At 40.7% G+C, this 26,978-nt stretch overlaps 1 protein-coding gene across 7 annotated transcripts in view; it reads right to left on the bottom strand.

Moving 5' to 3' along the window:
- Positions 1 to 26,978, bottom strand: part of NRG1 (neuregulin 1) — a 288,586-nt gene that overhangs the window by 26,091 nt on the left and 235,517 nt on the right. For 6 of the 7 annotated variants that reach the window (XM_015615061.2, XM_019005334.2, XM_015615059.3 and 3 more), the window contains one exon: positions 6,570 to 6,699. In XM_015615061.2, coding sequence (XP_015470547.1) covers positions 6,570 to 6,699 — 130 coding nt within the window. Of the gene's footprint in view, positions 1 to 490; positions 559 to 6,569; positions 6,700 to 26,978 lie in introns of all 7 variants that reach the window. The other variant, XM_019005331.2, reaches the window with a different exon arrangement.

Below are 26,978 nucleotides of genomic sequence, written 5' to 3'. Positions count from 1 at the left end.
TCAGGATGTTGAGAGCAAGTCATTTGCTCTGTGGAAATGTAAAGAAATCCCCCCTGAAAAACCAGCCAAAACCAAACCAATCCAGATCAAAGTGTGTTTCAGGATCTGAGACAGAAATTCACCATTCCAGAGACCCAGATTTTTAGGATGCTCTTTCCACAAGGCAGCAAGGACTCAAGATCTGTACATTCTCATCTCCATGAGTTTGGTCTTTTAGGGTTGCACTTTGCAGCAGTCTCCCAAACAGGAAAACTGCCAGTGTGTGCAAAACAAATGCATCTGTGAATGAATGGAAAGATCAAAAATCACACAAACAAGAAATATTTTGGAGGTCAATAATGCCATGGTGTACAGATTGTACTTCAGAAAGTCAGGTCATAAATTAGTGAGTAAAGAGGCCGGTTCCAGCTGAACTGTGAAAACACCAAGTACTATTGATTTTGTTGCTGTAGTTGGGGAAGAAAGCAAAGTTCAGATTATTTTAACATACTTTCTTGGTTTTGGATTTTCATGGGCAGAGTTTCAGTACATCTTGCTCCAGTGAATCCAGGTTGGCACCTAAAGGGCAAAAACGTGATAAGCAATAGTACACCAAAACCACTGCCCTAACAGACTTACATCTGCTGGTCTATGGAGTGCGAGTGCATTAAGTGACCTCCTGGTTGGGTGTTAGTGAAAAATGATCAGAAGAGATGCAAGAAAGTGTAACCTTTCCAGAAGATAAAACTTGGCGAAAATTACAGCAAAAATTCATCAGAGAGAAAAAAAAAGTATTTTTGCTTATCTGTTTTGAAAAAGAAAGAAGAATCATGGCTAGCAAAAATGTGTTGCAGCTCACTGTTTACTCCATCCCATGAAGGGACCAGAGAGTTCTTTTTTAAAATGTGCAATGTGGTGCATAACAACAATTTACACTGCTGCTTTCATTAGTCACATAAAATCTATGAAAATACAATGATTTCCCTATTTCTGTGATGGCAGGTTGTGTCTTCTGGTAATTTGCTTTGAGCAGGAATAGTTAGTACAGTGATCACTGAAAATCCACAAAAATCCAAAAAGTGAGAAGACAAAGTCAAATCCAAAGGGAAGTATATTCAACATGGCTCACAAAAAGATAAAAAGTCAGTCCAGGGGATAAGTAAAATGAGAGGGCAGAAATGTTCTCAAGATTTGCAGCCCTGGAGTTGTCCTTCCAGTTCATAAGCTTTTCTGCAGAAAACTTCCATGAAGCTTTCCCCTTGATCACGGAGAAGGAATTTATTTATCTTCTATGTTTTGCCTGTCCTTTCTGCTGCTGCCTATCAGCTCCTCCTTCACCTTCATTCTTCATGCTGGGGCAGGGCTCCCAAATATCACCATAGCAATGCAGGCTTCCTGTGTTTCAGACTTCAGTGTGAATGACTCTCCACCAACCACACTAAGGATCTATAGATTTCATTTTCTTTGCTCTTTCTCCTTCTTCTCTCCATTCTTACTCAGCATGTAACCTGAAATTACCTCATATCTGCTCCCGTGAACACATTTCAGTCATGTTGCCCGTCTTCGTGATGCTCTCTGCGAGTTTGCCATGGGACAAGGATCTCCCATTCTTTTTTTCTGCTGATGACATGGTGCTAGCCTCTTTTTCAATTTTTTTTTTCATGATTCACTTGTCAGGTTCTAAAAAGCCTTCTTATTTGCAAACACCTGTTGATCAGAATAATCCTCCATATCTTCTATCCATCTGAGTTTCATGTGGGCTGAAAGCTGTCCCAATATTTTAAGTTCTGCTTTCCTACAGTTGCCTCTAGCCCTAAAAAACAGGGATGCTGCTCTTGCACAAGTGAGACTTTCAGAAAATCTCTCTGGCAAAAGGATCAATGTCAGGGATAAACACTAGCATCTTGTTTAAACAAATCATGCTGGAATGATATTTATGTAATAAAGGTATATTTTCAGGATCTGCAGATGAACCTGATTCGCTGTAACGATGTATTTGTTTACTAAGGAAGAGAGCTTGAGTTCTCCAGAGACAAAGTCACCTCTTTTGGTAAGTACCCAGTGTGGAGAGATCCCAGTCTCCATAGATATATTCAGTAGAGAAAAATGCAACAAGGATAACTCTGTCTTTAGAAGATGCTTTTGCTGGGCATGACAGAAGACATTTTGCACCTTTGAGAAAAGGCAAAATGCTTTCTATAGAAAGCAATTTGATCTATGTTACTGAATAAAGAATAAAAATGTTTTGCACTAGTGATCTTGTTAAATGGCTGTCCCTGTAAAGCTGACATTTGTGCATTCTTGGCTTTCAGTTCACAGGGACCTTTACATCTTTGTCACCAGGCTCAACCCTGCAAATTCCCAAGGAACACGATTGAAAGCCTCATGTTTTCCTCCTGTCACTGGCTGCTGGTTGTTGTCTTGCTTTGTCTGTACTTGTTTTCAGATATTGGTGCAGTTGTGGAGGTGATGAAAACAACTTGGGCACTGGTATAAACAATGCTGAAATCATGTCCAGACCAAGCAGGGTCAGCCCTATTGAGAGGGTGCCGAAAACAGTTCAGGTGTGTTTATTCTTGCTCTGAAACCATTGTCAACCAATGGTTGACAATTGCAGCACCTGCCCTTGAGAATGAGCCCAGGATGGGCTAGCTGAGAGGAAGCTGAGATGAGCCTGTCCACTTATGATGATGTGTCAATGCTAAAGGCATTTCATTGCTCAGATGTGCACTGTAGCACTGTTTCCAGTACAGTTTGGAAGGTTGTTTCCTGTATACAATACTTTTACAATCTGCTTGCAATGATGTCCTTTCCCAAACACCTTATCCTAATCAAAGTTTTCAGACATTACTTCTTGTGACTTCTTTTTCTAGATCGTTATCCATGTACCATTTTCCTTTAGGACAGTAGGAAAAGTTGAGGTCAAAAAGCTTGGAGCAAAATGTATACGTTTGCGCTGTGCAATCCTTATAATTTCCTTTCTGCCTTATAAAAGTCTACTTGGATCATTTATTTCTTGTATTAACCGGGTAAAACCAAAATACTGAACCACATATAGTAGAATAACTGCTTTCTTCCCTCTACACACAGTAGTTGGAAAGGGCAGCATTTGCATGTGTTCAGTAGACACTTCTCAGAACACTGAACACATATCATCACACTGTTTTTCATCAGGAGAGGAATGGTTCAGGAACTCGTATTTCCATTTCATTCACTGTCTACAAACAAACACATGGTGGGAGAGAATGTTTTTGGTTTTTTTTCCCCATGGGAGGTACAGTACTTAGTAATCCATTTAATTGCCTAAGTCAGAGCTAGTATTTCTATCCTTTCTCTTGAATGAATACTTCTGGAACTTCTGCTTGCAAACTTGCTGGTTGGAAGAAACTTCTCTCCATTTCTATTCTACAAAGGCCTTTACATGAAGACAGATATAGAAAATGGCTACATCATAAAAAAGTACAGAATTCACTCTTTTGCTGTTAAGAAAAGCAGCAGCACACTTTTGTTAAGACAACAGCATCATTTTCATCGAACGAAATTCCATTGTAAATTTAATTTCTTCGGTAATAACAAAACCATTAGAAAAGATGATGTCTGCAAATCAGGAATCATTTAATCAGACTATCAAGACCTTCACAGTATGACACTTCAAAAGAACACTCTAAAAGTATAATAGATCTTATATTCACAGATTTTTTTTCAAGTGAGAAGGAAATGCTAGGAATTTTGGTCCTAATTTTGAATTTATTGAAATATTTTTCTTCACTGAACTTGGGGACACTTTTCCAACTGAACATAAATGACTTAGCAATCTCAGTCTCATAGGAAGCCATTAACATCCAAGCTTCTAAAGTCTATGATGTTTTCAAAAAGTGACTCATGTTCTTATGAAGCTTCTGAAAATTTTATACACTAGTTTATTTAAGTAGTCAAAGCTTCCTATTTCATCTGCCCTATTTTGAGATTTTTTTACTTAGTTTTGGGCCTTAATTAAAATACATGTGGGGAAAATACATGCTACCACAGACGTAGCTGTACAATGCTTTACTAAGTCTTCACACATTTCTTGGGCTTTTCACATGGTTACCACTTGAAAGCAGGGAATTTTGTTGAAGTTCACACCAGTATCCAGAAGAGCAAGATCTGATCCTGCCTGGATCATCACTATGTATTTTATAAAATATTCTTTTTTTAATATATAGTCAGATTTTAACTGAAGATAAATTTAGCTTTTTTTTGTTTTGTTTTTTTTTTTTTTTTTTTTTAAATAGAGTAGGGGACTTACAAAACCAGAGATTACTTGGAAAATTCCATGGTTGTTTTGAATCTGAGTCATGTTTTTTTGGTTAGGGATAAAACCGATTTAGAATGATATGGCTCATGCTTTAGAAATTTTGTTTTTGCTCTCAACAGATGGACCATATGGAAAAATGTGAACTTGCTACTGAGGCAGAAATATGAAGAGCAAGTACCATATTTCAAGCATTCTGTTTCCACAAGCATGTTCTGGGAGTAGATTTATTTTCTTAGAACAATGAAGACAATGTGAAGTGGTTAGATACCTATTCTAGATAACTGGAATGTTAGAATAAAAAGTGGGCGTCTTTAAAGAAATAAGAAGAGAACTGTATTTTTTCCCTTCAGTTTCCCAGTACACCCACTTTCCAGTACTCGCTTTTATTTCTTATGTAGCTGTATTGCATTGTTTTACTACACAACATAAAATTTTTGTTCTGGGAAGTGTTAGAGGGCATAGCAAATGGCCCTGCAAAATAGTGGTGGCTCTGACTGTTCTCAGGGTAAGAATCCTTCTCTACTGCCATATTGTAAAGGAGATTCACCCAGTCTAAGTTTACAGCTCTGATGCTTTTTCCAAATAGGTCTTAGACCACCCAGGCAGAGGCACATCTGCCAAATCTGGGAATTGCCTTTTCCTTGAAATACAGCCCCAGAATTAAAGGTTATTTCTTGTCTACAATAGGGGAAAACAGTCCCCACTTTATTCAAATGTCTCCAAGACATTTTATTAAAAAACTAGCCAGTCTATAACATCATTACAGAACATACACAGACATTTGAATTAAAATAAAGAAGTCCCCACACCAGTAAGGATGGGATACTTCTGAAACTACCCTGACAATATTAATGGTTAGCAAGTCTGCTCAATGCTCAGCTCTGCCATTCACTGCAGTTTTCTGAACATTGTTTGGATAGGAAATTGAAACACACAGGCTTGTACGTGCTCTGGAGAGTCGTAGTAAACTGCTCATCTTGAATGCTGGCTTACAACAACCATGTAAATTTAACACAAATCTTTCTCTTTCTCAAAAAAGAATCCCACCGCAGCACATATAACTTTTCCATATTTGCTTCAGCTAAAAATGATCCTAAAATTCGATGGAACATTCATTGCTTTCAGCAGCACAGCAATCTATGAAAATCCAAAGCAAAATAAAGCCCATGATGTGCAGGTAGCATCTTTTACAAGGAAAACTTAGAGGTAAACCAGAACACTGTAAGGTTTGGTGGGGATTTGATGGCTTTTGTTTGTCTGTTTTCCTTTAAAAAAACCCCAAAACCCCAAAACCCGAAAAAAACCAACATAGACAAGCAGCCAATTTCTTCCTGGCCTGATGAAAGCATCACAGACCTTCACCCAACTCACCTACCAAAGTTATCTTTACAATTAGTGTTGTTTAATTTTTAGTCCTAGGAGACTGAAAAATTACGCAGTTACAGCAGATGACAATCTTCACCAACCTCTTTGTCTGAAAAACAGTAATATCCTCACAAAAGGCCCTCTTAGGTACCAAGGATGTTTCCCAAGGTTTAAATGCTGAGTTTCCTCTCAAGCTAGTGTGAAGAAGTCCCTATGACTAGTTCACCTTCAGGGGTAAAAGCTACGTGACATGCTCCCAGACAGGAGGCAAATTCCAGTGCTGCAGCTCTTCAACGATGTTCCCCAATGCAAGGGACTATTGCAGCAGACCAATACAGCATAATCAGGACCTGAAAAAGGTGCACAAGCACCCCACTGAACTAAACTCATATGACTTCATGAATCATGATTGGCACATAAAATAGTAACCTCCACCATGACCATAACATTCACTGGTTTTTATGCAATTAAACACTGCAACAGTTGTGAATCTGGTATCACCAGAAACTGTTCAGTTACTACATCAGACAATTAAAATAACAGTTTCTTGTATACAAAGTGTAATATTCAATACAGTTTTCCACACCCATTTTTTTTTTCTTTTCTAAATGTAGAATATTTAATTTACAATGTCTGTTTCATTATTTCTAATATAAGGCTCAAGTTGTGTTTCTTTGTGCCATATAAACAGCTACAGAAGATCCTGTGCCACTATCATGTAGAAGTATTTCCCAGTTAGCCTCTGCTGTGTTTCATATGCCTCTGCAGAACACAGAGAGGTAATTATTGACATTCTTTCCACAACCACATAGTTAAAAAATGAAGAAATGTAAGTTCAGAAGAAGACATTTTTCAGGTGTTCCTTTAAAGAAAAAAACATTTGTGAAACCTGATGGCTCCAACAAAAGAAGCAAATAGGATTTCTTACCTGCACAGGTATCTTGGGGGGTTTGGGAGGTCTTTAACCATGTAACACTCTCCCCCATTTACACAGAAGGCTTTCTGCTTTATGTCACATTTTGTGAGATGACTTGTCCCAGTTGTAGATGTGGAAGTGGCTGGAAAAGATAAGAATGAAAACACAGATCAGAGGTTGTTTTTCTTTCTGACTGGTGAGTATACTTGTATGTGAGGGAAGAAGTAAGGCTAGGGAGGATCTGGCAAGTCCTTTGAGCTCTCTATCTGCTGCTACCACAAGCACTAATCACTTGACCCTGTATTTTGTTGATTGCTAGAGTGAGTAAAGTTTAAATACATACCTCAGAGATACACAATCCCACACTCAGCCTGGAAGGAAGTGAGGGTTTTCCTAGCCCTGTCCATCAAGTGGCCTAAATTTTTTGCAACACTCATATGTGTTTCATTAAAAATGTGTAATTTATGTGCAGTAACTTTTATTGCATTATGTGCATTCAAGTAATTTTGGGGTGTGATAGTCACTACAGATTGCTGATATAGTGTCCAATAAAATAAGGTCCTGCTTGATATCTTGTCCTGGTATTGCCTTGAAGCAGGTTATTTTTCAGTGAAGCTTAACCTGAGGCCCTGTGCTTATTCAAGATCTCAGTCCAGTCACTTCATTCTCCCTGAGGAGAGAGTGAATGGCTGACTGCTGAGTGTCTTTTTCTTTGCTCATAAACAAGAGGTGTGGCTAACCTGGTTTGACCCTGTAGGGGGACGAGAATGGGGAGGTTGCAGGTTTTGTTCCTTCCTGTGTGTATACAATTGCTACTGGTGTCCACAGGAATATTTGATACAGAAGGCAGCCTAGCATCTCCTGCAGTTGGGCTCATCTGCATGAGATGAGCAAGAGGTCTTGGGCCACTAATGCTGCTAAACACCATTGGGTGCCTAAATTGCTACTAAATGAAAGAATCATCCTGACCACAGTGTTTCATAGCTTACTCCCTGCTGCATTTAGGGAATACCTAGAGAAGGCAGGGACATTGTTTATTTAGCAACCTTTAGGGAGGCTGCCAGGGAAGGATAAGTGATCACAGCCTTAGGATTTGCCAATGAAATTTCTGTCAAGGATATGCTTTTCGTGAGCTCACAGAAAGCAACTCAACTTATCCCCTGAAGGAGAGGGATAAGCCCCTTTGGTGATGACCGTCTGTCCACATTGTTTAAGCTTCATTGCACGTGAAGCTTAAACTCTTGACAATATGCCCACACATTTTAAATGGCTAAAACCAGCTGAAGTGACTACCTGCAAACTGTGAAAAGTGGTGGAGATTCTTGCATGGTATTTGTTTATTTCCAGAAGTTAGGAATTTTGTTATTCTGATTTAAAAAATCCCAATATTTCTCTTTCTGAAAGACAGTTTGTATCCTGAGGTGAAACAATGCTATCACCTATTGACTGATTTCACTGGAGCTGACTAGAAAGCTGCAAACACCTACAGAAAAGTTGTCTGACATTTGAAGCCTTTTCTAACATAAAGGCACCCAAGGGGCATGCTTATAATAGTAATGTGTGACATTCTACCATTTCCTGCACACACTGAATCTGAAGAAAACAAAGTTTTAGCAGATCAGCTATGAACAAATACCACTCGTGCATTTTGAACTATAGTATGATACAGTCCCTGACACATTTCATTCTTATGCCTTTCCCATTATCTTTCAGGTAGATGCATTTTTAGCATCACTAAGGGAGAGTGCACCACTTTGCCTTCCTTCTCTTTCTTCCGTGCTGCCTTGCATGTATGGGGTGCTCTCCTCTAACAGGCCACGAAAAACCCTCCTGTGACATCTTCCAAAACTGAAGCTCCCCCCGGCTTCTCACTTGCATCCACACATTGTGTCACATCTCCACAAATCCTGATCTTGACTGGGGCCTCTTTGTGTTAATGAAATGCAAACACGGAATACAGATTCCTCTTAATAACACATTCCTTTTTCCTGGCCCCTCAAAGCATGATTTATATCCTCTCAGACCAGGATAAATTTATGTCTGGTCTAGGGGCAGGAAAAGGGGTCATGTTTTAAGAGTAGTCTGACACTCTTTCAGCTAGCACCAGTTCAAACAGGACTTTGCACCCAATGTTGACAAAAGGCTGGCCTACAGACTGCCATCCCCTCAGCAGTGAAGGGTCCTCTGTGTTTGATGTCAGAGGCTTGACCACCATCCTTGAGGATCTGCCCTCCCTTAGTATGGGGAGATTTGCCTTGTAGAATAGACTTTCCTTCTCTGCTTGTTTGAAAGTAGCCTGGATTATTATTGTAAAGGAGTTGCCTGACACGACAGGCTGTGTCATACCATCTCCTAGGATGTAACAATGTGGTGGGTGAACAAATTCCATCTGTACACTTAAAGAATACTTTGAAGCCTTTGTGAGTCTCAACACACAAACAATATTAAGCTTATCACTGCTGATAACCTATCCACCCTTTAATAAAGGACACACTTCAAGCTGTGAGCCAAATGCTCTGAGGATGTTGCTGAGCTCAGAAAGCTAGTGCATTAATTTGGAAGGGGAAAAGAACCAATATTATCTGCAACATTTTTGAGAAATGAACAAACAAAAACAACCCATCATTTTGCTAACCTGCTGGCTAATGTAATGTTTTAAATTGAATAATGAAGGTAGATACAGTAACAAGGGGACTTGTAGCTGTCTGTAATTGTTTCCATAATATCGCTTACTTGCTCTTTCTTTAAGTAGAAGCTCAATCAAAACCAGAGCACCATGGAGTTTCAAGGTTAACAGTGATTTTCCAGCTGATATAAGTGAGGTTTGGACAGCAGCAATTGCTCTGAACTGATTACTAGAGATGGGAATAATTTGCAGCTCTCAGAGAAATCTCACGAAGCAAGGGCTTCACACGTATTTGTGAGGAGTATCTTTACCTATGTTTTGGGCATCACATATTCGAAACGGATGTATAAATCTAGCCCAGGATTTTCTCTGCACTACTGATCTGCGGGCACCATAGTCCCTGTCTGCCCAGGCTTTGTAATGGGTTGAGGGGAGGAAAAAAGTCTACGGGCAGTTTGTTCTGATATTAATTTTTCTTTGCAAAGAATGCATAGTTTTTATGGCATATGGACAGTATTCAATGTATGCACTGTAAGCCTACTTTGCCAATTAAATTCAAGAAACACTAACTATGGGTTTGGGTTTCACTTAAAGCCACACAACGGAAGAAATGTGGTGTTTGGGAGCAGGTGTTCATCAGAGTCCATTTCATACAGTCCATAACTAGCCCAAAAATATGCCTTTCCATCCATCTCTAACAGACATGGTCCTGGAAGATGTTTAGTCAGAATGACCAGCAGTGATGAGGTAAAGCACACAGCTATAGAATATGTATCTATGCAGTTACTTCTCCACCTAGTCAAAATTTGTACCTATTTCCTTTTTTGTAATGTTTTCTTCAGCTATACAAGCACAAGAGAGAAAAGCTGTTTTGTTCTAGATCCCTATACCAAATACTTAGCTTACTGCAAGGACTAAGTTACACACATTACAGGCAAATCGCAGTTTGAAAATATCATTCATGAGAGAATATCTGAAAACACTGCATAGTTTACTTTCCCTTATCCCTTCCCTGAAGATAGAAAAATCATATTTAAAAAAGCAACTGCAGGCAGTGTGATCAAGGTCACTACTCGTAAAGCCACATGGCACTGAAAAAAAAGCGAGATCGGCTCCCATCCATGGGAATTGCCTAAAGACATTAACAAGAAGAAAAATATAAGCTATTCCATTTTACAAAAGCAGTTCTCTAAAAGGTGAATTACTGTTGTAAATCTACCTTAGGTTCATTTCATGTCAAGCAAACAAAACTTAATGTAATTCTGTTCTTACCTGGGGAATCTCTGACCCTTTTTTTCTGGTCTGAAACAGAAAAATGCATTCTTTCTCTCTCTTGCTTTCCAAAAAACCCTCTGGTGTTTAGTGGCTACAGCACCAAGAATCCCAGACCCTGCACAGATGAGACAGTCCACTGAGAGGAGCCCAAAGGGATCTCTTACTCAATTCAGACTAAGAAGGAAGAGCTTTGCAACCTAAACAGAACAGTATCCATGCCTCTTTGAATTGAGTTTCTGCAAAGGTGGTGTAAAATCAGAGGACACACTCAAAGTCGTGCAAGGTAGCTAGTGGGATGCTTATGACTCAGTGGAGGCAAAGTGGCATCTGCAGCACAAAGGAAAGTTTGCCATTCTCACTGGAAGGCCACTTACTGATGGTAAATATGCCACCTTATTGGACTGCAGGTGGACACCCTTCCAGTCTCCTTTTGTGACCCTGTGGCTCATGGAAAGAAAGGGACCTGCATGGAATGAAGTAGGACCGCAGGAGAGAAGGAGGTAGGGAGAGAGTGCACAGAAGCAAGCTTTGGGGCGACAGAGGGTCTGCTCCCAGTTGAAACCCAATTTTGCTAAGTCATATTCTTATACTTGAAGTTCATTCACTTCTTTGAAAGCACAGTCCAGCTCCCTCTTGACTTCCTGATGTGCAGTTTAGAGATGCACATTTCTGATCTGTAGGGTATGTTGATTTCCTGTGTAACCTTGGCTGTAGCACTTAATTCCTCTGTATCTCCATGAAACCACCAACATTTTCTTCCTGCTGAGAACTGAGTCTCTTTAGCTCACTCTGACTTCTCTGATGAATCCAAATTGCAAGGTACTTACAGTACAGAAAACTTTGGCATTTCTGTACTGCACTGAATGAAGAAAGCTGCCGGTTCCAGTGTAACTGGGGGCAACAGAAGCTATATGGGTACTTTCAAGGAAAAGAGAAACCAAACCCTGAGAGCAATCAAAAATTATCTCCTTTCTGAGAAGACAAGAGCCCCTTTCCATTTAACCAGGTGTGTAAAAAGATTTATTTCATACAGTCATTCCTACTTAATTGTTCCAGACCTGGAACTGCATTCATGTAGCTGTGGACATACCAAAGGTTTAAAAAAACTACCAATACCAACAGATAAACAGCAGAGGGGAAAAAACCTCCAAAACAACCAAGTCTCTATATGAGGCATTTGCAGTCTATTCCATGGGGCTGCTCAGAATTTTTCACATTGTTTTTGTGATTTCATACTCTAAACTGGCGGCTCAATCCAGTTAAAGATTTATTTCATCTTCTCTCTTAACAAATAACACACAGTGTAACAGATTCCTGGGACCTCCGCAGGAGCGGAGGATCTGTTCAGCCAGCAGCTGGAATTGAGTGCTTACTAGTCAGTGGAATTGTTCTCTGGCCCTAAGACAGTACTTTCTGACTTTGGCACTATCTCTGTGAAGATCAGGGCCAGCAAGAAGGAAACAGGAAATAGCCGGGTCTGCAAGATAGAACCTTCAGGAAAGATTGAGAGCACATAAACTCTTGCTGAACCAAGGCGGCATGTCTCTCTTCCCGCTATGACACGGACTCAGTGGTGGTTTCCTTTCACAAATCCAACCTTAGGAAAGCAAAGTAAAGAAAAAAATAATAAAAAAAAAGAAGAAAAACAAAGCACAGACGCTTCAGCTTGCTGCACCACCCGATCGCTTCCTCCCTGATAGGCCAACAGACTGACCCAGTTGGCAGGCGCGCGACTGCGAGACCTGCACAGCATCTGGCTCACCACAGAGGGTCAAGAGGTGACACATGCTAAACACTGCTGATCAAGAGCAATTTTTGTTTGCTTCATTAAACTTTGAGGTGGTAGGAAGCATGGGCACAGACACACAAAGTTCACAAGTTGTTAGTGAGGAAATGCAATTACTGCTTGTAAAATAAAGTTTTCAGAGGAAGGGTGGAAAACAGGCTGTGGAAGAATACTAGTGAATGGAAAGACCTGGTTGAAACTGAGATTTGAGACAAGGCATACTTTTTCACTGCCATGAAAGATGTCAGCTTTCACTTGAGGGTGGTGTGATAAGCAAAAGGTCTGTAAGAGCCTTTAGAAAACATCCCCCACCTGGTGAAGGGAGACATAAATGGCAAAACACAAGGCGGTGACAGACCAGATCATCCCAAGAGGAAAAATGTGTGTGTGGTAGGAAGGGACAGAAGGAAAAGAAAAGAAAGGAGATGCAGAGGAAATATGCATAGATTGGACCAGTGCAGGAAAAACAGGTCTAAACTCAGGAATGCTAAACTGACAGCCAGACAAGGAAGTGCTTTTACTACTGAGAGACAACCTTGCAAATGCCAGGAATGGGTGGGAGGGTCTGAAAATTTAAAGACCTTAGATTAAAGCAGACAGCAGACAAGGAGCCGAAATCAAATGTCACGATACAATGAATGTTATCCAGTGTGGAGTCCTTTGCTGTACTGGAGAACATCCCATCATGCAGAAAAACCTGAGTGGCCAAATAAACTGTAGGAAAGGATTCCTGGCTCACCTTGCTTTGGAGGCCATAAGGCCTATTTTCCTGCCTGCTGTGCAGCAAGATAAGGTACATAACTCATTGGGCTTGAAATAATGGGCTGAGCTCATGCTAAACAACCACTAATACATTTGTTAGGAGGTGCTTTATCATGTGTGTCTTACTCCTGTGTAACTCTTCCACAGAGCTATGAAAGGTCTCTTCAGGCTGCTGACCACTGGGGCAGATGCAGAGGAGAGTGCCAAAACTGAAATGGAGGCTTAGAGCGGAGGTGGAGCTTCTCAAAGCAGGAGCTGCCTTGCTAGTCCAGTTCCTCCTCTGTTAGTCCTGCTCCCAAGGGAGCCATTGCACTCAGAAGAGAAAACAGCTGTTAGACAGGCAAGAAGCCATCTTCTGCTGCAGGCCAAGGCATAGATACCAACCTCAGGAGAACTGACTGCACCAAATCTCTGGGCAGATCACGTTCTCCTGTTATTGTCATGACCCTGTCTAATCCATAGCAAAGGTGCTATTGCAACCATCTGCAGCTGCATTGCAGCCTGGAGAGGTGACTGATTGGATCTATATGGAAATTAAGCTGCTGGCAGGAGGATTGGACTCAAGACAGTAAAGCAGAGAGCTTGGGCCTTTTCTCAAGTCCCAAAAGCCCGAGTTCTGCAGGGCAGTGTTGGGGGCACCCTAATCCAAACAGCATCATTTCTATATAGAGCAAACCACCACGCCTGAAGACTGACTGAAGAAGACTTCCACTTAAAAAGCAGGGAAAAAGAACCTGAACTGACGGAACTGAAAGGACAAACACACAAAGACTATGAAGATTATGAAGACAGATTGCTGTACTTCAAGAAAATGTCCAGAGGGAATCTGAACATTGTCTTAAGGCCCTGCCAGCTACCCAAATCCAACTGCAGATTTGGCATGGCAGCAAACTTCCTGGGAAATGAGACAGCAAGTACAACTGTAATAACACTGCTTTCCCTGCCTTGGGATGCAAACTCTGGATGGTTTTTTCTCTACTCTAGTCCAAATATGATGCTTTCTATGAGAGTTGATAGTTTAGCTTACTTGTGCTGTAACCAACATTCAATTACTAAAATAAATAATGGTATAAAAAGGTCTGACTAGCTGCTGTTAGTTTAGCTCAGGTAGCAGCACTGTCTTTCTACTCCTGAAAGTTACTGTGGCAGAGAATCATATTACAGATTCCATCTGGTACCATCAAGTTTGCCCTAATGGGTATGTAGTGATACTGACATAACAATTTCCTTATCACATTGAGTACTGAAATAATTCCATTCCATTATAACATAGTCAGTCAAAATCTATTCTTGTTCCTCTTTCCTCTGAAGGATTTTTCTTATTAATTCCAAGTAACCAATTATACTTGTGCAGATCAGTGCAAAATGTCTTTACCTCTTAAGTTCTATCTACTACAGAAAAGCAGGGATAATAAAGACTATTTAGCAGCTTATGAAAGAAAGGTTTTTATTACAAATTATGTTTCATATAAATTCAACATGATAAGCCTTGTCATGAATCCTCTTTCTGCAGCAAGAATATACCTAGGAGTGAGCCCGTAAGCCCACCCAAATTTGAGACTGCACTCAAGCACCAGCTTAATTTATTGTCACATTCACTTCCATGTTTTTTCCTGTGTCTTTATAAAGTTTTTCAGAAGGAGAATGGCACAGTGCCTTAAGTGTTTAGCCTTGTTGAAAGCAAGACTTTCCCACTGAAATACCTCATGTGAAATAATATTGCAAGAGGAGTCTGTGTCTGCTACCTTTCCTTGAGTAATTGTAATTGTCCAGTCCCGGATTCCTAGGCACCCATTAATCTGTCTCCTACTGCATACTCTGCAGTGAAAAACATAAAGGTTACTAACTCCACAATGAAACAAACTTTCATTGACTTTGAAGCACATCTTCAAAGGCATTAAGAACCTGTTCTCCCCTCCATGTCCCCATCTCCAAAGCATGGAAGATCTGTTGCTTTCGTTGTGGCCTTCTGCTTCATGGAGGTGGCCATGAGAGGAAGCTGCTGGGAATGTGAGGCATGAAAGGGACGTGCTAAACCTGAGGCAACTGAAGCTCAATCTCTTTAACCCGTGTGAGATCCCTGAGTGGTGGGGAAGAGAAGAGTAGCAGAGATTAGCTTTTAAGATATAACAGAACCCCTTGTGACAAGCTCTGACACAGACTAATGCAGAAATATGCCTTCAGCTCTGAGTTAAAGATACAGCAAAGGCAACTCCTCTAGGAAACAAAAAAAGGGCTGCTCACAGGTTGCCAAATATCTCCTTGATATCTTTGATAAGAAAGCATTAAAAGAAAGGATTCCCAATAGACAGACAGGTGTGAAGATAAGCAAAGAACAAGAATGCTTATCAAAGACAGCTTCCTTTCTAATGTGCTGAATTTATTTGTCATTTTATTTGGATATTTGTATTCCACCAGAGATTTCCAAGGCCTTCAAATTTTACTATATTTTTTTTTTAATTTTAGATTTTCTGTACAATTCAAAACAAAGTTTTGAAATATAGCCTGTAGACAAGAAGACAGACTTTATTTTCTTGCTGTTAAAAATTATTCCTTAACTTGAGTGGTGTCAATCCCCTTGGAAGAAGGTATGATAAAATCCCAGACAGACATCTTTGATCTCTTATGCAGGTTCTGCTAGAGGATCCAGGCTCCTGTCTTCTTTGGGAGTTGCTCATTGAAAAAAGAGAAAAATCTTCTCTGGGTGGGTGCAGAGGGAGATTTTGACTGTGCTATCCACCAGCATAGACATGGGAACCATTGTTCCTGAAAGATACAGTTATCATTTCCCTGTTCGGAATTTCTGTCTCCAAAGAGTGGTGGAGAGAAACATTATTAGGTTATGCCTTGCTTATAACAAGATCCTTTGGACTCTGTAAGCAAGGTCTTTGCATTGCAAACTGTCAAAGCACTTAGAATTCCTATCAAAGAAAGAGCTTTCTGTAGCAAGGGAGCCTTTTCTCATTTCCCTCCCTAATTTCCTGCCTGGGGGTATGAAATTGTCACTGTTTATAGTGCTGCTTGAGAATGAGTGTGCATGAGGTGGCACTCAGGGAAATCATAGTGGTGACAGTAAAAAGACAAACAAGAATGGCCTAGAAAACGTGATTAGTCGGGCAAAGCAGAAAGATTTCAGGTTGCCTAGCCTGGAAGAATTTTTTTTCATAACTGTGTAGTATAATCCTGGTGGGACTGACTCCGACAGGCTTCAAAGGATTGCGTGATGTGTCAGGAGCAGTCACATTAGCAGGCACCGGCTCGTTGTCCTCAGTGAACCCTGCCCAGGACCTGTGTGAGCTGCTGCAGATGGCAGCTGTGAGTGCTGTGGAGCAAGTTCTTACACTCAGACCAGTCCAGAGAGACTGCTCTCTTTCCCCTGCCCTCACTCCTGCAACCTCTTCCACTGGCTGCATTAAAGGTGTGCAGTAGTTCACCTTGGGCTCACTGACAAAGCTTTGCAACAAAGCTTCAGAAGTTACTGCAAAGGCAGTGTAATGCTGTCCCTTATATCTGCTATCAATTTAGGCTTTTTAAAAAAGGAATTTCTTGCAATAGAAAGGACTACCTTCTTTCTATCAATGACATGGTTCTGACATTTTTTTCATCCGCTAACCTTATTTTATTTAGCTGATGTTTCTTCAGTTAAGCTGCATTTTAATGTGCTGATACAGTAATGCTATTTAATCAATTCCTGTTCTCAAGAAACATCAGAGAGGACTATGCAATAAACATGTAACTGTACCAGACAGTTTTTAAATGTTTATGAAAAGGTTGAAGTTTTTTTCCACTTAAAAAGAAATACATGAAAACAAGCATAACATTATTTTTCTAGCCTCTAAAAAAACAGTCTAGTAACAACCATGCAGAAAAATAAAATGTGTTTTTGTTGAGAATAAATGGCACATTTCCTCCAGCAGTTAATTTCTACAATCTGGTTATAAATCTGTCAAAAATCAGATTTATAATGAAATGCTAACAGATTCCAGGCAATTGCAGTGATAATAGAGCACTTTCACTCCTGTATTCATGCAGATACAGACCTGCAGAAAAGATGGGAAATGGGAATGGGAATGGGAAAATCGTTCAATAGCCTGATCAAGACAAGTCAGGCTCCAAGTGAAGGAGAACGTGCAGTCCAGATGAACATCACACTTTCTACAGAAAGCAAAGACTTTTGTCCAGCTAAGGGAGGAGGTGTGGCAACAATACATGCAGCCACACAGCCAAAATACTATTTACAGGCCAAACTGCCATGTTTGCATGTGGCAGTTGCCTTTCCAGCATAAAACAATTTGCTAAGGCAGACCTATCGTTGGTCCTTGCTCTTCAGCTTTAAAAGGGATTCTTTGCTGGTATGGAGCCTCTCATGTACAAGGAAAGGTTGAAAAAACTGGATTTGCTCAACCTGAAGAAGAGAAGGTATCAGGGTGACCTAACTATGGCCTTCCAGTACCTGAAGGGAACTTACAAGAAAGATGGAGGCTCACCTTCCTCCTGCGGGCTGGGCTTAATCTTTCAGGTTCCTTGCAGAAAGCTGTTAGTGTGTGCGGTACCCTACCAAAGACCTTCCAAGCGCTCCATTTGCTCACAATTTTTTGAGTAATTTTGTACCAAAATGAAAGTATATTTTCATTAGTTAATGTTTAGGTGGGTTTGGCTTTAAATCTTCTTTCAGTCTACAGCTGAACTGTAATGATTTCTCAACTGCTACATCTGTTTTGTAGTGCCGTGAGGTGTAGATTTAAGAAAGAAATCTGTGCTAATGGGAACCCTGAGTATCAAATGTGCCACTGCCTCTTGCAGGTGACTCAGGAAACTGCCACCCTGCACAAAACACCCTGGGGATTTCTCTCATCATGTTGCTTGTCAGATAGAATTATTCCATGGGTTTCAGCCAGCAATTTAAAAAATCCCAAAAGATAACCCAAAGAAGAGAACAGAACATCTGAGCCCATCAAAACTAGGTGCTCTTTACACCAAAAAGCAGAATGTGTGTCTGATATTAAAGTTATTGGGCAGATGTACCAATCTAAGGGTAGAAAGAGAGAGAGAAGCTCAAGCACAGGACAGAAATTCTGCACAAATCAGAGAAAAGGGAAGCTAACAAGTGTTCAGGGCCAACATCATTGGCGAATGCTTGACAGAGACAGCAGTGGAGCTCTCCTGAGGATACAGAGGATGTAGGCATTTTTTTTTTTAAAATATCATCTTCTAATATGAGCTAAAACAAGATCAATAGTCTCGGCTGTTTAAAAACCCTGAGCCAATCATAAAAAACCCTGAGTTTATTTTAGAACATCAGGATATATATAAAAATAATTTATTAGGTATTTTTTATTATTTTGTTGATAAGACTTTGAGCTTATCTTTTATTGCAATCCAAACAGTTAGACTTTCTCTTTTTCCTTTTGAGTGAAAGCTAAAAGGTAGCTTGAAGAAGGAAACCAAATGTTGAAGGGATTCTGTCTATGTTGTGTGCCGGTTGCACAAATTCAGCATTTTACCATAGCCAGAAAAACAATGCAATCCATTGCAAACCACCTGTAAATATTGCTTTCAAAGGTTCCTTGGCTGCTGTACCCAATAATGTTGCAGACTGAGTTGCAAACAGCACACTACCAGCCTGTGAAAGGATAAAAGTTTTAGTAATGGCAATTTTTTTTTTTACTATTGCGAATGTTGAGAGAAGGTCAAGCCTTTTAAAACGGCAAAAGTAGTAACTGGTTGATTTTCTCTGGGTTGAAAAGAGTGTGGGAGAAAGGCCTAGGATGCTAGCCTGGCATGTGTGGCAGCCTTGTGGCTGTGCCTAGACATCACACCTCTGTGCTGCCAGAGCTGCTGCTGCTGGCACAAGGCTGAACCTATGACCTGTGGAAGCTGCTTTTGGGCCTTCTTCCCTTTCTACTGTCAGCCCTCTCCTGCAGTCTTCCTTACCAATCTGCAACCTGCAGAAACTCAGCAAGCTTCTTGACACAAAGATATCAGTAAACATAAATTAAGAACATAATTTCTAGCCTAAACCTGTATTTTACAGGATGCATTTCCTTGCTGGAAAATACTTCAAGGTCAGTGAAGACAAGTCAAAATTTGAGTATATCAGGGCAAAACAGAATGATTTTTCTTTCTTCAGGGTGATTCTCTTACAGCCAGGCAAAGCTGACTTCATGTCTTTTTCAACTCTCCTGTTGTATCAGAGGCCTATGTCAGCTGTCTGTCTTATTTAACCTTGGCCAGCAGGACACAGATAGTGCTGTGGAAGACCTTGTTGTCCACCTCCACTTACCCAACATTGCTTTGTTTCACCCAAGCCATGCATTTAGTCACTGGCAGCAGCCATATCATGGAGGTAATGAAAGCCCTGTGTTGGTAATATGCCTGTGGTGAGCTACGTTACATGGCTTGTGCAATCTCTTACTTTCACACTGCTGTAGATGTGACCCCTGGATTCCATTAATTTCCATGGCCACTGAATGGGATGAAATTGCATTTTGCTGTGCAAGGAGTCTGCTTTGAGACAAAAGGGCAAACAGTCCAGGAGAATTTATCTGCCAAAGTCACTTATGACTTGAATGAAATAAGAAACTGATGCCACTGAGGGAGGGGGAAGGGAGACAGAGAGATCCTCTCTCTGATGTTTTTGCACGATTTCTCTGCCTTTATTTACATGCACCAATGAAGAGTGGTCCTTGGTGAAGTTTTCTTTAATGCTTTAATGCCAGAAGCAGCTCTTCGAAATAAATAACTTGAGACAGTGCTGGCTGGCATGAAAATGGGTGAATTTGAACATCTAGCTGAAAATTCTCCTTTTTGGCTAGGGATGAAAACAAAGACTAGATTAAAACACTCGCATGTGGAAAAGGTAAGTCAAAATCAGTGCATGATACTTCTGATTAAAGAGTTGACTAATGGAAAAATTAATTTACATATAATAAACTAAGAATAATAAGGAACACATTTGCTCAACTTCTTTTTTTTCTCCTTGCTTTGGTCTGTTAGTTTTGTGTGGTCTTGCAGAAATTTACTGTAGCATAGGATCTTCCTTTCATTACTCATGCTGTTCAGAAGAAATGTGGATATCAAAGAGATATCCATTAAGAGATGACACTAGAAAAAATTAAGTGAAAAAAACCCTTTAAAATATACATTTTGTCAAGCTAGAACCAAGCTCAAGGAGCCTGATGAACATATTAAACAATTTTGTGCTTCCAAAAGCACGACAAACAATTTTTTGGTTTCTGAGTTTTATTTTCTAACTAGTAATCATAGCAAATTAAAAGCTTCAAGAAATCAACAGACAGCAGTTATGAAGAAGGAGATAGTGAAGAGAATGTTTAATATTTTAGATGGGATTTGAAAGTAAACAATTTGGAAACAGCTGGATCAATGTTTATTTCTCTACTTTCTTGAAAAAGAACGGGTAGACTGACAATCATATTTTTTTGCTGCAGGGAAACAATTTTTTTTATGAATTTGCTCTAAATTATGATGTAATACAGTACATGAAAATTGGCAAAAAAAAGGAAGAGATAAAGCTTTGAACTGATTAATTATAAAAATCTTTTATTATTGTCAACACATGCAGATTTTATCTGGTGCATGACTTGTGCACATCTATCAGAGTGGTATATGCTGTTTATGTCATGGACATCATTACCTCTGTCTGAAAAGTAATACCAATTTTTCAAGAAATTATATAAAAAATGCTTCCCCTCCTCCCTCCGCCTCCCCACCCCGCCTTGGTTTTAGTGTTCAGTAGTTGAGATAGTCAGAAAGTAGTTCTCCTAAAATAAAAGATAGAAGCATTTTCCTATGGCATACTGCTGGCTTTGGTTAGACCAACATGAGAAACTGAGCTTATCCTACCTTGAAGCTGCCTTGAATTAGGGAGTTGAAAACTGGAGGTACCTAAAAATCAGCAGCCTCTTCCTAAATTCTGAGTTTAAATGGCAACAGTATGAACTCCTAGTAGAATTAGGAGTCTGTTGTCTTATAATTGAGATCAGTGTTTGGCCCAAAGTCAATAGCAGACACATTTTACTAATGAGGGAGAACAGGATGCCATTCGTTAATTCCCATCTTTCACACATATTCAGTGTGATCTGGTGGAGTGTGTCCCATTGAAAAAGAAATGGAAGAAGTTATCACTTTGAAATAAAATAGGAAAAAGCAAATTTCAGGGTTTTGTCTTTGACTGCTTTACTCTCTGAAATTTGCTAACTAGACTGTTTCCAGTCTGAAAAAGAATTATGGCTGCCTAAAATTACACTACTGACTCCACACTGAGCTGGAGTCCAAGTCTGGCTCGCTGTTGCAACAGTGGACCTATAGAGCACAGCATTTACCCTTTCTATTTTCAGATCCTTATACCCTCTACCCAATAGTTTATGTTAGGCTGTGTCAGACCAGCAGTCCATTCTGTCTGTGTTTTTGTTTCTTGTCACAATTTTCCCTCTAGTCATCCCTGCAGCCCTTCTCATCACCAGTTGAAGCCAGTTCCCTTTCTTCTCCCGACCCCACTGCATGCCCTCACAGCGCTGGCCCTACAGGAGGCAAGGACAGGAGGGGTGTCTGTGGGCTCCAGCAGCACCACACCTGGGCAAATGCTGGCCTGCTCTCACCCATGCCAGCCAGCTGTGCAGCAGCCAGAGATGTGCTGGGATGGGAAAGGGACAATTTCTCTGCAAACAACATGAACAGGGCTGTTCTCTTTCCCTACTGCAGGTATGTGTCTACCTGGAAGGAAGCAGAAGTGAGTAATCAGGTCTAGGAAGAGAGGCTGGGAGACGGTTCATGTGTGGGAGCAGGCTCAACACAGTAACCAGACCCATCAGTAATTGCATCCCCTGCATGTTCTGGTGTGCCTGGCTTGTCTCCTAGACTGACTGCTCTCTTGAGACAGGTCTGGTTATATCTTGATACAGAACATGCCCTTGGTATTAAATAAAGGGTCACAAAGAAAAGCCTCAGTTCAGCTACTTAGTCTGAAAAAAAAGGCATTTTAGAGCTTGTTGCTTTGGATTCAAACTTGGTGATTCAACTTTTCTGTGTATTTTTTCCCCCAGCACTTACCTAGGCCTTTCTGGATTTTCAGTACAGAGTAGCGAGTGACAGACACATTATGAGAGGAAATTAGAGCAATAGAGCTCAAAAGAAGTGAGGCAATTATCTGAGCTAATTCCAGCAATGAGGTAAGGAAGCTGAAGAAAGAACCCCCCTTTCTTAGTTTCTTAAATAATAAACTTAATTAAACTTTGGGTTTCAACTCTATGCAAAACCTGGCACAGCCAGCCTGCTTAAAGCACCACGATGATGCAACACGCACACATACCTTCCCAAAAGTGTGCAAGGAACACCCACTGGTAGGCAATGGGACTGAGTCTCAGTCTCACAGGCTTTCAAATGCCTTGAAAAGCCCTGTCCAGAGCCACCCTTTGGTGAACAGATCTGGAGAAGCTCAGATCACCTGGTCCTGCTATGCAGTGCCAAGCTACAGTCAGCAGAGCTGTGTGAGCATCCTCTGACTGTGCGGTAATGCCAGCCCTGCGCATCAAGGACAGACATTTCCCAGACATGCCAATCCTTCCTGCCCCTCCTGCTCAATGCCAGGTTTTGTGCTCTGCTCCAGCTCTGCACCAGCTACCCGTGGAGCTGATTTTACTGTCTGATGAAATCATGTGCTGGTTCAGCCTGTGCTTTCACACATTGCAGCCTACACACTGCAGCCTAGTAATGCTCCTTCAGTCCCTCCCCAGTTATGGGGATACAATACCATTTTGTGAGATCATCTCCAGAATTCTTTTAAACTTACAATAAAAGTAACATTTAGAGCAAACAAGCATGAACGAAGATCATATTTGTCACCCGCGATCATTTTACAGTGACCTCACAAAAAAGTGGGATTTCAAAGATTCAGATCAAGCAAATCAAGTGAAATTTTGCAGTTGATGGCAAGCATTCTGGCAATGGTCTGTTGAGTGAGAGAGTCCAAGGTAAATCAAATACTTCAAGAGATTATCAGCTCATAGAACTATAGGAAAGATGTAAAACATGTAAATTCATGTAAAAACATGAGGAAAAAAAGTAGAAAATATATCTCTGACCATTACAGTATGTCCATAATTATGTTTTTTTGCTTTCTAAAGAGCATGTTCAGTCACTAAGCTTACAGCAAATTTGTAAAACAGACTTCAGTGTTCTAAATAATTCTGTTTGGAAGGGTCAGCAAACCCTGAAAAGGAAAAGACATATATGGGAAAAAGAGTGCTTATGGATCCCAAGACTTACAGATCTTCAGATCCTTTATGTATGACTGCTATTTTTGTCCCTTGGAGTGCTTAAACTCAAATGTTTGGTTTCCTGCCTACTAAATATAATGTCTGCAAAACTTTTCATAAATGAAAGATCGCACTTCCAGGTGGACATTTAAGCATGTGGAGTCACATATCATATGCAATTCCCAATTCTCTGCTCATGAGTCTGGATCAATTCCCTCATTCCTTAGAATCATCACGTTACCAAAAAAAAAAAAATAAAAAAATTGTCTAGATTTCATTGAGCATATTCCAGAATTCAGCTTTGCCCTTGACTATGTCTCTATTTAAGTATTTCTTCAATTAAATAATGATCTCATACAGTATATTTTTTATAGGTGTTGAGATTGAACAGCTTTCACTGAAATAAAAGGCACTGGCAAGTGTTTATTACTTCTGTTTAATTAATCTTCTAAGTTTTTTTCAGACATTCATGCACAGCAGAAATCTCTCACGGCAGTAGCAGTTGGCAGCTTGCAGTGAAAGAACAATGATTTATGAGATGGATGGCATATTGCCAAGGCTTGCTTGACATCAAGCTCTGCTCTTGGATATCTGAGCTGATCAATGAATTTGGGCACCTGAGCACGTGAATACCCAGTTGGACTGAGACTGCCCTCCTCAGCCCTTTCTGAAAATGAGGCTGCACTAAAAATTGCAGTGAGAAGCATCTTAACAGTTCTTCTATTTTCTTTCTCTTTCTTCTGATTTCCATGCAGTTTCAAGCTCACTGTGGTGACACTAAAAGTGCATGGAGGGAAAGGATCTAGGAACATTTTACAGCTACAGTACATCCAGACTCTCTAGCCTTTTCTAAGGTTCCTGTGAGCATATAAAGGCTTATGCTGGGATTGCTATCAGAATTTCTTCTTCCAGCATATTAACAAGACCACAAAAAGCCCTCCTTGTAACTGCATGCATCTATTTCAGATTAGATGAAATCTGGGCTTGATCTCCTCTATTGCACAAAACTCTAGGTTGTGTGCTCTCTTTGAAACTACTGGAGTCTTAAGGGAAGGAGGAAATTCTTCTGCCATACACGACAGATGAGGTACTGCTAAAAGCAGATGAAAAAGTGGATAGGAAGATACACTCATTTCTCTTGGGAAGCAGCAGAAGCAGATGAAACTGTATCTTTCTTCCACCTGCCTTCTTATTTTCATAAGCGTCTGTGGAAGAACCCTCAAAGTGCTTTACAAAAGTGGACAAAGATGTGGCGGAAGGGAAATCCAAAGAGACAAAAATTCTATTCCATCCATCGATGGTCTGAGGTCCTTTTGGGAGGGCACTGGACTTAAAAAATAGGTCTGGAGCCTTCCTCCTCCTTCTCTTCCTTTTGCTGACCTACTCTTCCAGCCTTGCTCAATCACTGAATCTGACTAAGACCTCAGAAGCAGACACATGTGACAGGTACCCTTTCTGACCATGGGCCTTCTTGAATGATTTGCTAAGGCTCTGCATCAGGAGAAAGAGGAAAAGGACAGACAGTTTCTTTATGGACCATGGTAGATCTTTGTGCAAGGGTGCTGCCACCAAAACACCTCTGTGTCTGCACCTGATACTTGCTCCTTGGAGGATGGGTGAACAGGCAGAGCAGCAACAGATGGCTCAGGCAGACAGGCCCATACGCCAGGAAGGACTAGTGACACTCCGGTGTGCTCTCCCTAAATCACACTCTGGGAATGTCTCCACCAGCTACAAGGACTACTGAAACCAACTGGCTTCTTCATTAGCATTCCAGGAGTTAAGGTTGAATAAACACATGCTTTTCTGCCCTTTCACCTCTAAACCAGGATAGTAACTTTTCAGGCTGCTTGTGAAGGGCTATTAAGGAAATAAATCATCTTATTTCAAGGGCTTCACTCTGCCCCAAAGGGGATGTGCAAAACATCTGAAAGAGAGCAAACTGGTTAATACCAGGTGGGAAAGAGCCCAGTGCCCAGTGATTCAGGCTTCTGTATGCACCACAAGCCTACCACACTGAAATACAGGCAAAAACTGTCACATTCCAAAACCACATAGGTTCAAAGGACCTTTGTTCCTGGAATCACAACAAACACAGCTCAGCTGAAGGTAAACATCAGCTCGTGGACAGCTGGACATCACTCTCATGTTGCCAAGCTAGAGGAAGACCCCAATGGGCAACACCACATCAACCAACAGGGAACCCAATCACTGCTAGAACATACATGGAGAAAACAGCTGGTCTCTGGTATCAATCCCAAAACACTGAAGCAAAAAAGCCTGTGCAGAGTCTTATTTCCTGATTGTTTTGTTTCTTCAAGCCTTCAAACAGCAAAAATACAGGAAAGCTAAAAACCTGGGGTGAAGGTCTGGGGAGATGAAGAAAGAAAAGGCTTTGCTTGCCTTTGCCTGTGAACTCTACTGCTGACACAGTCTGCTGATACAGTCATGCACGGTTTCTAGGGTGGTTTGAGTGTCCTAGTTCCCCTGGCTGTTGGAGACAGAAAGTATCTCCTTCAGCATATGTAAGTGTCTGTGCGATCAACTCTGTTTTGTTCTGTTTTGTGCCCCCCATCCCCCAAGAGTACACATGTATTATTAAAGGAAAAAAAAATCCTGGAAAGGGCCAATGAATTTCAAGGCCATAGAGAAGACAGACCGAAAATTACAAATGTAAATTTGGATTACTCTTGGGGGGGTTTATCCCAACCAGAACTAAAATGTTACTTATTTCTTGTGATATTTACTCTACTAGTATTGAGAAAAGTAAAAACAAGTAATTGATTTGCAGCTATGGTTTGTAAGTGAAAACATGTGTCAGCTCCTGTATCACACATTGGTTGTGCTTCTGTCTTACTGTTTTTCAGTATCCTTAGCCTGTTTACTTCAGAAAAATTGATCTGATTAGTTATAAGACTTTCTTTATCCTGTTTAATTTGTTCTGTGTAGTCTCTCTGCTTTACTTTTTGGGATCATATATTCTCTGAGTTAACAAAGCAAACAGGAAGTTTTCTCTGCTCATCTGAAAAATTATTTAAAAAACACAAGCATGATACTGAAAGAAAACTAATCTTTTGTCACAACATCCAAATTAGACTGTTTGATATAGGCTTCAGATGGTATTGGTCTGGTAGTGCAGAGGAACAGTGAACTTTTTGATCCAAATCCACCTGTAAAGAATCAAATTTCAAGTTTTAACATGCTGTGCTTCTCTTTTTCCCCCTCTTTCTGGAAAGCAAAAGTCTAGCTACATCCATTCCTAGCCTGGATCCACACAGAACCTGTTGATGGGAGCAAATCCATTCATTTTTTATCAGCCTGGGGCCAGGATATAATCTTCTAAAGAGAACCGTGCTTCCTGCAAAGATCTACAAGAGGAGAGTGGAGTAACTGAAAGCAAACTCTGGGGCTGCTCTCTGGAAGTCATGGGATTTTCATCAGCTGTGACCCAGGTCCTACAGCCTGCAGTGGGGTACCAGCTCAGACTGTGCATGAGCCACAGTCCTACTGCTCACCCCTAGCTGTGTTCTCCCTGCCCCTTCACTTTGGTTATGCAGTTGGAAGGTGGTTGAAAATGGAGGAAGACGAGTCTGTAAGGCTTGACCATTACTTGGCAGCAAAAGATGGGCCCAGGAGAAAGGCTTGTAGGGAGGACTGATGCTACAGCTGCTGTTGTTACTCACCTGTGCACCATTCCT

This window comes from Parus major, chromosome Z, assembly GCF_001522545.3.
Source record: "Parus major isolate Abel chromosome Z, Parus_major1.1, whole genome shotgun sequence".
Classification (NCBI taxonomy): Eukaryota; Metazoa; Chordata; class Aves; order Passeriformes; family Paridae; genus Parus; species Parus major.
The sequence above is the reverse complement of the archived record's forward strand: the minus strand, read 5'-3'. Positions and strand labels throughout refer to the sequence as shown.